The sequence below is a fragment of the Microcaecilia unicolor genome, chromosome 1, assembly GCF_901765095.1.
Source record: "Microcaecilia unicolor chromosome 1, aMicUni1.1, whole genome shotgun sequence".
NCBI lineage: Eukaryota > Metazoa > Chordata > Amphibia > Gymnophiona > Siphonopidae > Microcaecilia > Microcaecilia unicolor.
Genome location: NC_044031.1, coordinates 165,418,262 through 165,429,712, shown reverse-complemented (window position 1 = coordinate 165,429,712; position 11,451 = coordinate 165,418,262). Strand labels below are relative to the sequence as shown.

Here is an 11,451-nt window from a genome sequence, read left to right as displayed (position 1 = left end):
TATCTTACTGTTTAGCCACGCCGGCTGACGTTTAGTCTTTTTTCCCTTTTTTCTAATACGTGGAATATATTTGTCCTGAACCTCCAGGATGGTGTTTTTAAACAGCATCCACGCCTGATGCAAGTTTTTTACTCTGCGAGCTGCTCCTTTCAGTCTTTTTTTCACCATTTTTCTCATTTTGTCGTAATCACCTTTTCTATAGTTAAACGCTAGCGTACTTGATTTCCTAGTTTCACTTCCTTCAATGCCAATATCAAAACCGATCATATTATGATCACTGTTATCAAGCGGCCCTCGTATCGTTACCCCCTGCACTAGATCATGAGCACCACTAAGGACTAAGTCTAGTATTTTTCCTTCTCTTGTCGGCTCCTGAACTAGCTGTTCCATGAAGCTGTCCTTGATTTCATCAAGAAATCTTATGTCCCTTGCGTGTACAGATGTTACATTAACCCAGTCTATATGCGGGTAATTGAAATCCCCCATTATTATTGTGTTGCCCAGTTTGTTTGCGTCCCTGATTTCCTTTAACATTTCCGCATCCGTCTGTTCGTCCTGGCCAGGCGGACGGTAGTACACTCCTATCACTATCCTTTTCCCCTTTGCACATAGAATTTCAATCCACAGTGATTCCAAGGAGTGTTTTGTTTCCTGCAGAATTTTCAATCTATTTGATTCAAGGCTCTCGTTAATATACAATGCTACCCCTCCACCAATCCGATTCACCCTATCACTACGATATAATTTGTACCCCGGTATGACAGTGTCCCACTGGTTATCCTCCTTCCACCAGGTCTCAGAGATGCCTATTATATCTAATTTTTCATTTAGTGCAATATATTCCAACTCCCCCATCTTATTCTTAGGCTCCTGGCATTCGCATATAGACATTTCAAACTATGTTTGTTGTTCCTAAGTACATCATGCTTGGTACTGACAGTATTAATTGGCAATCTTTTGTCTGATTTTTATGTTATTTAAAGATACCCGATCTACTACAATCTCTTTTGCAACCTCACTATCAGGATACTCTATCTTCCCTGTTATGGTGATATCTTTGAAAGATACCTTATCCCGAACCATGCTCTTTTGAGCGACTGTCGGCCTTCCCCCCATTTCTAGTTTAAAAGCTGCTCTATCTCCTTCTTAAACGCCGATGCCAGCAGCCTGGTCCCACTCTGGTTAAGATGGAGCCCATCCTTTCGGAATAGGCTCCCCTTCCCCAGAATGTTGCCCAGTTCCTAACAAATCTAAAGCCCTCCTCCCTGCACCATCGTCTCATCCACACATTGAGACTCTGGAGCTCTGCCTGTCTCTTGGGCCCTGCGCGTGGCACAGGTAGCATTTCAGAAAATGCTACCCTGGAGGATCTGGATTTCAGCTTTCTACCTAAGAGCCTAAATTTGCTTCCAGAACCTCTCTCCCACATTTTCCTATGTCATTAGTACCCACATGTACCAAGACAGCCGTCTCCTCCCCAGCACTATATAAAATCCTATCTAGGTGACGCGTGAGGTCCGCCACCTTCGCACCAGGCAGGCAAGTCACCAGGCGATCCTCACGTCCACCAGCCACCCAGCTATCTATATGCCTAATGATCGAATCACCAAGTACAACAGCTGTCCTAACCTTTCCCTCCCGGGCAACATTTGGAGATATATCCTCGGTGCGAAAGGATGATACATCCCCTGGTGGGCAGGTCCTGGCTACAGGAGTACTTCCTACTTCACCAGGGTGATGCTCTCCTTCTAGGAGACCTCCCTCCTCCAAGGTAGCACAGGGGCTACCTGACTGGAGGTGGGACTTCTCTACAACATCCCTGTAGGTCTCCTCTATGTACCTCTCTGTCTCCCTCAGCTCCATCAAGTCTGCTATTCTAGCCTCAAGAGAACGGACACGTTCTCTGAGAGCTAGGAGCTCTTTGCATCGGGCACACACATATGACACCTCACCAATTGGGAGATAATCATACATGTGACACTCAATGCAAAAGACTGGATAGCACCCCTCTCGCTGCTGGACTGCTGACTCCATCTTAGTGTTTTTTGAGTTTTTCCGTAATTTAAAACTTGCTAAAGTATTAAGGATATCAGCCTATCACTAACTTACAGTTCCTCCTTTAAACCCCAATCTTCAAGTTCCGAAAGCACAAGCAAAATTTGTTCACTTACCAGAGAAATATCCTCTTCTCCCAGAACTTATTAGAAGGAAAGCTTTCGCGCGCCTAACGGCGCGCGGCACCTTGAGCAGAGGCCCCGAGTGGATCGGAACGGACCTGGGAGTCACTCCGGCGAAGGCTCCGAGGATATGCAGATGAGCTGCAAGTCCTCCACGGCACCTGAGAAGGCAACCGGTGGGAGAGCTGGGCACCTCTCAACCAAGAAAAGGCTTACCAGGGGTTAGGCCGAAGCCAGCATTCCTCCCCCTGAGGGTCACCTGATCCTGGCTAAGAAGTACCTGGTAGCTCTAAGTGCTCATGCCTAACTGCATGTGGAGGGTTGTAGCTCACCCACTTTTTGCCTCAGGCCCAGCTAACAGCACACGATTCAGTGTAGCTGAAGACAACCACAACCCGCCCAACCCCTGTGAGAAAACCACAGCAGTCAGCAGCAGCGTTCTGAAGAGTGATGCCCACCCTGTGGAAATGCTCAGTTCTCTTGTCACCTCTCGTTTAGACTACTGCAATCTGCTTCTTGCTGGCCTCCCACTTAGTCACCTCTCCCCTCTCCAATCGGTTCAAAACTCTGCTGCCCGTCTCGTCTTCCGCCAGGGTCGCTTTACTCATATTACCCCTCTCCTCAAGTCGCTTCACTGGCTCCCTATCCGTTTTCGCATCCTGTTCAAACTTCTTTTACTAACCTATAAATGTACTCACTCTGCTGCTCCCCAGTATCTCTCCACACTCGTCCTTCCCTACACCCCTTCCCGTGCACTCCGCTCCATGGATAAATCCTTCTTATCTGTTCCCTTCTCCACTACTGCCAACTCCAGACTTCGCACCTTCTGTCTCGCTGCACCCTACGCCTGGAATAAACTTCCTGAGCCCCTACGTCTTGCCCCATCCTTGGCCACCTTTAAATCTAGACTGAAAGCCCACCTCTTTAACATTGCTTTTGACTCGTAACCACTTGCCTCCACCTACCCTCCTCTCTTCCTTCCTGTACACATTAATTGATTTGATTTGCTTACTTTATTTTTTGTCTATTAGATTGTAAGCTCTTTGAGCAGGGACTGTCTTTCTTCTATGTTTGTGCAGTGCTGCGTACGCTTTGTAGCGCTATAGAAATGCTAAATAGTAGTAGTAGTAGTAGTATTCTCATGCATACTCATTTATACACAAGAACTTGGGATGCGGGTGTCAGCACCTCAGTTCACTGTCACTGCCATGGTTTTTTGCAGGGAGTACAGCAAACTGATTTCTTCAGCTTGAGGGGCTTGGGATTCCTGTCAGATAAGTTATTTAATTTTTCAATTTTGGTAGGGGGAATGGGAGCAGCAGGGAAGAGAAAATGCATGCCCATTCATCCTACCCATTGGTCCACCCAAAAACTGCCTTCTAGCTATGCAACTGGCACATATACCTAGTTACACTAGTATTCTATAAAGGACAGTAGGCACCTACGTTTATGTATTGAATAGGTATCTAAATATAGATTCACATTTATAGAAGGGGGACTGGATTAATATCCTACTTCTGATCCTTTCGGGACAAAATGATGTAAGGACCAACAACATAAGGATCATTACCTAAACAGGATTACATAAGAACATAACAGTAGACATACTGGGTCAGACCAATGGTCCACCTAGCCCAGTATCTTGTTTTCCAAACAGTGGCCAAGCCAGGTCACAAGTACCTGGCAGAAACCCAAATCGTGGCAACACTCCATACTACAAATCTCAGGGCAAGAAGTTGCTTCCCATATCTGCCTCAATAGCAGATTATGGACTTTTCCTCCAGGAATTTGTCCAAACCTTTTCTAAACCAAGATATGCTAACCACTGTAACCACACCCTCTGGCAGAGTTCCAGAGGTACTGGCAAATCCATCAGAGCTGGCATGCCTTATTTTTTGCATCATTGACTCTTTACCTCACCTGGCCGGAGCTCAACTCAACTTGTCACGTTTAAAACGACTTTCCTGTGCACACACACAATTTGTATAAATCCTGCCCCAGTGCAAAATCTGCAGATTTATGAATGAAAATACCAGAGAAACTAGAACTGCACAGAAGACCTTCGTGTATTGAGATTGGGCGGAGGGGAGGGAGAGGATGAAAGGTTTTCAACCCAGTCCTCACGGCAGACCCAGCCAGTCGGGGTTTCCAGGATATCCCCATTGAATTCTTCTGGAAGCACACATTGATAATACTAACACAAAAAGAGACAACACTGGTTCACTACTTCAGCTGAAAAGGAAAAGCTTTTCATTAAGCGCCTCATCCAGTTACTCCCGAAAATATACTACAGAAGCAGAAAAAAAATCGGTTTTAAGTTTTTATAAGAGGATTCCACTCTAACCGTCCTTTACCCTTTGCCCCTATCACCTTTCATTCCTAAACTATGGGTCAGCACACCCCTCTTTCCAAAAGAACTTACACCCAATATTCGATTCAAACTTTATTCAACACGAATATAAACTCTGGGTGAATAAGGCTGATTTAAAGCCGTTAAGGAAACATCACGTATACCACTTGTCTCGAACCTTACAAATTAGCATATAGTACCGCCCAAGCCCAAGGTCAGGTCACACACTGCTAAAGCCACACTAGCGCAGGCGCAAAGCACAATGCCGACCGAGACGGGGAGGAACAACGAACGACCCTGTTTCCTGCTCGTGACGCCACTCGAACCTTACGTAATGGCCTTGGGAAGAAGTGGTAAGGAGAACCCGACTATGCTGTCTAGCCGTGGTAACGGACAAATCCACAGGCGAATCCGTGTTTCTAGTGCTCGCTGTCGATTGGGTAGCGGGTGATTCTCGCCACATCCGGGGGTGGGACTTGGTGGCTGCGTCAGGCGTGTTTGGTTGGAGGGTACCGGTTACATATCCTTGGGTAGCGCGTGTCCTTGGGCGCATTATATCGTGGTCGTGTGTGGAGGTAAGTGAAGTGGTTTCTCTGGGGTGGGGTTAACAGTAATTTTATACTGTGGGGTTCCCATTGTGTCGTAGATGATTGCTATAACTTTTAAGTGTTCGATTACGTGAGAAGCTATTATTCTTTTGTTACTGCCCAGCTGCCTGAGGTTATTCTCTACTTTGACCCCAGGCTGGAGTTGCCGAGTGCTGGCTAGGGATAGGCCTCGGGTTTGCTGTTGTCCTGAGCGCGTGAAGGCCTGTGGTAGGAAGGTGACCGCTCGCTGTTACAGCTTCCGGGCCTGGCGCGAGGCCGCACGGAAAAACCTGAGCCTGTCCACATCAGTGGTATTCTGCGCGTGGCACACAAAGTCTCCCTTGGAAACAAAAAGTATATAATTTCAGTGCTGTTAAATTGTATATATTTTTTAAACTGTTTCATGGTAATCCTATTATTAGGTCTGTCTGCTGCTATCAAGTTTTCATCTTTCATTCAATGTCTGTACTTGTTTATTTCACTTATTGTTATGTTATCAAGTTTTTGATGTTAAATGTAACTACTGTATTCCGCAGAGGTGGTTAATAAATTCTAATAAGTAAAGCGAGCAGATAATTGCAAGATTGTCGTAATCCGTGCAATTGATCCCTTCCCTTATTATTGTTAGTTTTACATCTGTAAAGTTTGTTAAATCGGCAAAGCACAGCAGTTTTATATTCAGAGCTAACATTTGATAGTTAAAAATGTTAGACTTTCGGCGTTAGTACAGTAGTGTTTGAACAAACTCCTTGATAGTGCCTAGAGATGGGATAAGTTCTACATTTTCAAAGATGGCTCTTGTGAGTACATGTGGAGGGTTTTTTGCACGATTTGTGTGCATTGAGGTACACAGTATATGAATGAATATCTAGTTTGAAGAACGTTGGCATGGTTGGTTGATACTTCATTTTAAGGTTTATATTAACCTGTATTCTAGTAAGCTTACCTCTCTGTCCTGAGTATCGGGCAGCATGACAGACTTTTTCCTGTTTTAGTGGAAAAATTCTAGTAACTGTACCAATTCTTTGCCCGTCTAGTGGGCATTTTATTTTGTCTACAAGCTGTATGTTTATTTAGTGAGAGACAGGTTTTTGCCTTTGTTCTGTTGTTGTTGTAGTATGTATGAAAAGCATAGTGAACTTATTCCTTGACTGCTGCAATCCAATTGATTTTCAGAATGTACACAGATCGTGTTTATATTTGGTCTCCATTGTATGCAGATATTTCTAAAAAAAATCAAGTGTTGTGCCCTTTGGGTTTGGGGACACCCTACTTTAGACTTGCTGTTAAAGTGTCATGAGCAGATTTGAATATTAGGACATGATTTGGTAGCACTATAAACTGAACCTTGGCTAGCCATTAGAATAGAGCAGGCTGAGAACCAGGGATGCCCAATTCAAACTCTCTCTTCTGTAATGAATAGTGCAGCTGTGTTAATTCATATACTGTGGGAGTGACTGATCTGCAGTAGTCAGTTACCACAAGTTAGTCACTCTTTTTGGATATTAAGGTGCAGTAAAAGCCTGACTTCTACTGCAGCTTTATAACTTAGTGTCCTCGATATTCTCCCCAGGCCGTTTTGAATGGGTACACCACTTGACTGATTTTGATGAACATTTGTCTAATTAAAGAAAACAAACCCTATATAATACTATGCAGTATATTGTACAGTACTCGCTCTCCCTTCCCACCCAGCTACTCCTTTATGTCATCCTGCTGTCAAAATGTTATAGAGAGAACACTGTCCTTAGTCTCCTTGTCCTGTGTCATGTTCTATTGGCATATTCATTACCCAGGACTCCCAAACCTGTTGTGAGAATTCAGTGCTGGTCCAACTTTTAAGATATCCACGGTAACTGTGTTGGAGACGTATAATGTAATACCATAGCAAGCTGTCATAATTGCACAATTTGTTTTAGATACATTGCTTGTGGTATCCCACTTGAGGTTCCTTGAAAGAGCTGCATTTATATGTTCAATAAATATCAGCTCAGCCACTACTGAACTTTATTCAGTTATTTTGCAGGTTCTTGTGGAGGAGTGCAGTGGACTTTGATCCTGGGGAACTGAGTTCGATTCCCACTGCAGCTCCTTGTGACCCTGGGCAAGTCACTTAACCCTCCATTGCCCTTGGTACAAAATAAGTACCTGAATATTGTAAACCGCTTTGAATGTAGTTGCAAAAACCTCAGAAAGGCGGTATATCAAGTCCCATTTCCTTTTCCCCCTTCTTTAAAGTGTGAGGTTTTTTTTTTTTCTTTGATCCCTTGGAGGCAGCCATGTTGGAGAAAAGATTTAATTTTGTATGGTGTATATAGCATTTTAGCCAGCTTGGATCAGAAAACTAAGACACCTTTTTTTTTTTCCTTTCCCTGGTTCTAGGAGCATCATGGAGCTACATAATGATATAGCATGTTTTTTAAAGTGAAGAGTAGATATCCCGCATAGTGACCTTCAAAATTACAAGGTTAATTTGTATGACCTGCTGATAAGGGCTGAATAGTGTTGTTCCAAAGAATGTTTCTTGAAATAAGAGCCAACATACTACAGAAATTCTAATTGTTATGGATTTAGATATGTTGTACTTTAATTTTCCCAGTTCTTGAATACTAAAGGAAGATGTGCTTTTTATACTTGTAGCAATCACAATGGGAGATCCTGAAAAAGGCAAGAAGATCTTTGCCCTTAAGTGTTCAACGTGCCACACGTTGGAGAAAGGTGGTAAATCCAAGACTGGCCCTAATTTGTATGGCTTATTTGGCCGCAAGACTGGCCAATCTCCAGGATTTTCTTATACAGAGGCTAACAAAAACAAAGGTAAGCTATTTATATCTGTGGAGTCGAGCCACTTTGTGTTATCATGTCATTAGCCCAACCATTGTACTGAAGGAGGTTAAGGGCCACAGACCATTTTCCCCCTCCCCTAGGGAACGATGCAGAAAGCAGCATGTTAAAGCCACCGACTGTGTGGGGGTTTCTGCAAAAAAAAAATATTGCCATGGGATGCAGTAAATAATTAGCATGAAAATTACTGCAGTGTTAAAATCATGGCAGTAATCCCCAGGTCATTGACAAATGTTACCCTTCCTGTCAGTGTCTGAGCCACAGTTGGCTTAGACACTGACAGGGTGACCTCCTAATAAGCTGGCAGTCCCAATTTCATTGCCTCCCTGGTGTCTAGTGTCATCCACCCCAGTACCTTGGAGGCAGGAGCAGTGCTCACTTGGTCTTTCCTTCAGGCCGTCATCTCAAAAATGGCAATCCCTGGAATGCACTGGGCCAGAACAGTCTGCCATATAAGGGTGCTTCTCCCTTATGGGAAACTGGTCCTGCCCAGTGCATCGGCCACTGTTTTGGAGATGACAGCATAGAGGCAGCAGCGAGTGTGCTTCACTCCTCCCTCCTTTGAGATACGGATGGGGTGCCACTAGATATCGGGAAAACAGTTTTATCAGAAGGAAAGGAGGGTGCTGGTCATGTCCGGGGGGGGGGGGGGGGGGGGAGGAGTGCTACGGGAGGGGGTTTTTTATTGCAGGGGAGGGGTGGGAGGGAACCAGATCAGGTGATTTTAGGGGGTGGGACAATGCTGGAGTGGGGCAGAGGGGAAGGAGATAGGGCTCATGCAAACTGTAGGGGCTGTACACCAACCTGGTAGTAGGTTTCTGCCTTTGATCCCCTGCAGTAGACAACTTAGGTAAGTTGCTTCACAGGCCATTGCTGCAAGCACAACTTAAACTGTAAGCCCTTGTAGGCAGTTCTAGATTTATTTTGGAAGGACTGGTTAAACCTAAATTCAACAGCAGCTTGGTGGACTGGTATATTGTAGAACATATTTATTAAAATCCTTGCGTGCTGAGAAATCTCTGAACATGGTATTCTTGATTTTGTATTCTATTGGAGACTGATGCCTTTTGAAAGATGGCGTTTCTTTTGAGTAGCTTGTTTAAGGCAGCTTTCGGTGCAATACAAGTCAAGAACTGCAATGTAGCTTCCCCTTCCCCAAGATGGCACCATTGGAGAGAAATTTGACCGTGAACATGTAGTAAATAACCAAGCTGAGACTTGTAATCTAAAACACCTTGAGGTTTTGCTGTGGACAGGCAGATTGTTTTTCAATAATAAATTGATACCACACCCTCCTTCCTCATTTCACATAGTTCACTTAGAACTAGTTCAGGAATTCTGATCATAGGAAACTACCCTGGAATTTATCCACCCTCCCAAGTATTCCTGCAAAAGTCTTTGAGGCTGGGCGCACGCATCAGAGCTCCTTGAGTTTCCTGTGTTAACGGACCCTACATCCAAACTCCAGATACAGCACTTGATGATTTTCTGCCCTTTAGGGCAGTGCTTACTAGGGCTGTACTGAACATTCATACTTGTATTCAATTTGGCCCACAATACATTATTTGTATTCAGCCAAATAATGATTTAAATTTGAATATGAATAATCCAGGGCTCTACTTGTGAAATCCTACTGAAATAACACTTGAACTGATTTCATGTTGCTTCTCTTATTTTGTTAAAGCTCAGTGTCCATTGTTCATATTTGAATTGGGCTGAATATTTCATTCATATTCAGCCAAATAGTAAAATATGCTATTTGGTACATTGACTGGTGTTGTATAACAGCAGCAATCTAGGGTATAGAATGTCTGATCCATGAATTGCAGTACTTCACCATGTAATATAAAGAATCCCTAGTTCAAATGAGCTGCTCAACCAGCCTAGCATTGTCGAGGGGGGGGGGGGGGGGAAGACGTGCTTTAAAATGACTTAATACTTGGAGCTGAAAACTGAAGGTTAGTTTCCTTTTTTAAAACACCCCTGAACTCTATCTCGTGTACTAGAATCTGTATTGGCAGTAGGTGATGGAAGATGACTTTATTGCACAGAATGTCTTCAATCTGTAGGCTTGCATTCCCTTAAACTGATACAGACTTAATTCATTTATATTACATTTCTAGGTATCATCTGGAATGAGGAGACATTAATGGTATACTTGGAAAATCCAAAGAAATACATCCCTGGAACAAAGATGGTCTTTGCTGGCATTAGGAAGAAAGATGAGAGAGCGGATTTGATAGCTTTCCTTAAACAGGAGACTTCTAAGTAGTACCTCAAGGAGCTTCAATGTTATTTATTTCAAGGTGGAGATGTCGGTGATGATACTGCTAAATTTTTATATATTTTTATTAGTATTGTATCATGTCTACCTTTTTAAAAACTCATCACAAATCCCACAGCCTACTCAAGATCATGAATGGTGAACAATATACCTTGTGCCCATTTGTTAAAATTACCAATGTACTGTTTCACTGCTTGAATATGAAATGATCATGTTAAGAATGTCTTGCAGTGACCGCATGTGAAAAGTAAATATATTAAATACAACATGTTTAGTAAAGTCATTGAATAACCAATTGATATTCAAAAACTCTTCAGCATATGTTGTAGTTATGTAGATGATCTGAATGGATACACACAGTTCTTCTAACGAGTTGTTTGCTAACTATCTTGTCCCTGTTTTTATAAATAGGAAGAACTATCTAATACATAAATTGCCTCATTTCTTGTTCTAATGATGGAGAAAAGATCATCCTCCTCTTTAAATTTCTACACCTTTTTTTAATGGAGGATTTCTACCAAGTTATGTTTGTGTGTAATCTTAATGTTTATTTCTTCTTACAGGCTGTTATGTTGAGCTTTATTTTTGTTGTGTTTTTCCAGCTTCCTATAGTGTCTCTAGCAATAGTGGGGCTCTAAATTATGCGATATAGGTCCTGGACCAGGTCATTTTCTGCCTTGACAGGAAGTGGGGTGCTAATGCTTTGACACAATCCCATCATCACTTCATGGCAACATTTAGCAGCCTTGGGTAGGATTCTGTATGAGAATTGTGCAAAGACTGATGGCGGAGGGGGAAAGGCACACAGCTTGGTAACAGCAGCCTTCATGCGTAACAGTTGCCTTGCCTGGTGTCTGAGCAGAAACAATGAACCTGGCATAGCAAAACAAGACACAATTCTGAGCCTTGCTGATGTCAGTTGGTAGAAGATTATCATGGAGTGTATATTTTGGGTTAGTAATTGCCTTCTCTATCTACACTAGACTTTGAGCCCGTAAAAACGGGCTATTATAGGAAGGGGGGGTTGAAAGGCCCGCTCCCACCACCGAGTTTGCCGCTGCCCCTCCCCCTCAGAGTTCGCGCCCCCCCACCGAGCCGTCACCACCCACCTTCCACCCGGCCGGGCCCTCGCTCCGCTATTGAAACAGTGAGGGTCCGGGAACGCAGCACTGAGCTCTGCTGAGCTGCCGACGTCGGCCTTCGTTCTTC

The 11,451-nt window shown here is 43.6% G+C and overlaps 1 protein-coding gene across 2 annotated transcripts; it reads left to right on the top strand.

The window, feature by feature from the left end:
• The first annotated feature begins 4,994 nt into the window (after positions 1 to 4,994).
• LOC115469458 (cytochrome c) lies at positions 4,995 to 10,525 on the top strand. Of its 2 annotated transcripts, none has more exons than XM_030202132.1 (3): positions 4,995 to 5,102; positions 7,755 to 7,931; positions 10,082 to 10,525. In XM_030202132.1, exons 2-3 carry the CDS (start codon positions 7,763 to 7,765, stop codon positions 10,228 to 10,230), a joined length of 318 nt encoding a protein of 105 aa, XP_030057992.1. In that variant the 5' UTR covers positions 4,995 to 5,102; positions 7,755 to 7,762; the 3' UTR covers positions 10,231 to 10,525. The 2 variants fall into 2 exon arrangements, with proteins under 2 accessions (XP_030057992.1, XP_030058002.1); XM_030202142.1 differs by lacking the exon at positions 4,995 to 5,102 and adding an exon at positions 5,304 to 5,468.
• The last annotated feature ends 926 nt before the right edge of the window (positions 10,526 to 11,451 follow it).

Bases quoted from the DNA above. Each gene is read 5' to 3' on its own strand.
- LOC115469458 (XM_030202132.1), top strand. From the start codon at position 7,763: ATGGGAGATCCTGAAAAAGGCAAGAAGATCTTTGCCCTTAAGTGTTCA. The intron at 7,932-10,081 runs GTAAGCTATTTA...TTACATTTCTAG, and splicing joins AGAGGCTAACAAAAACAAAG to GTATCATCTGGAATGAGGAG.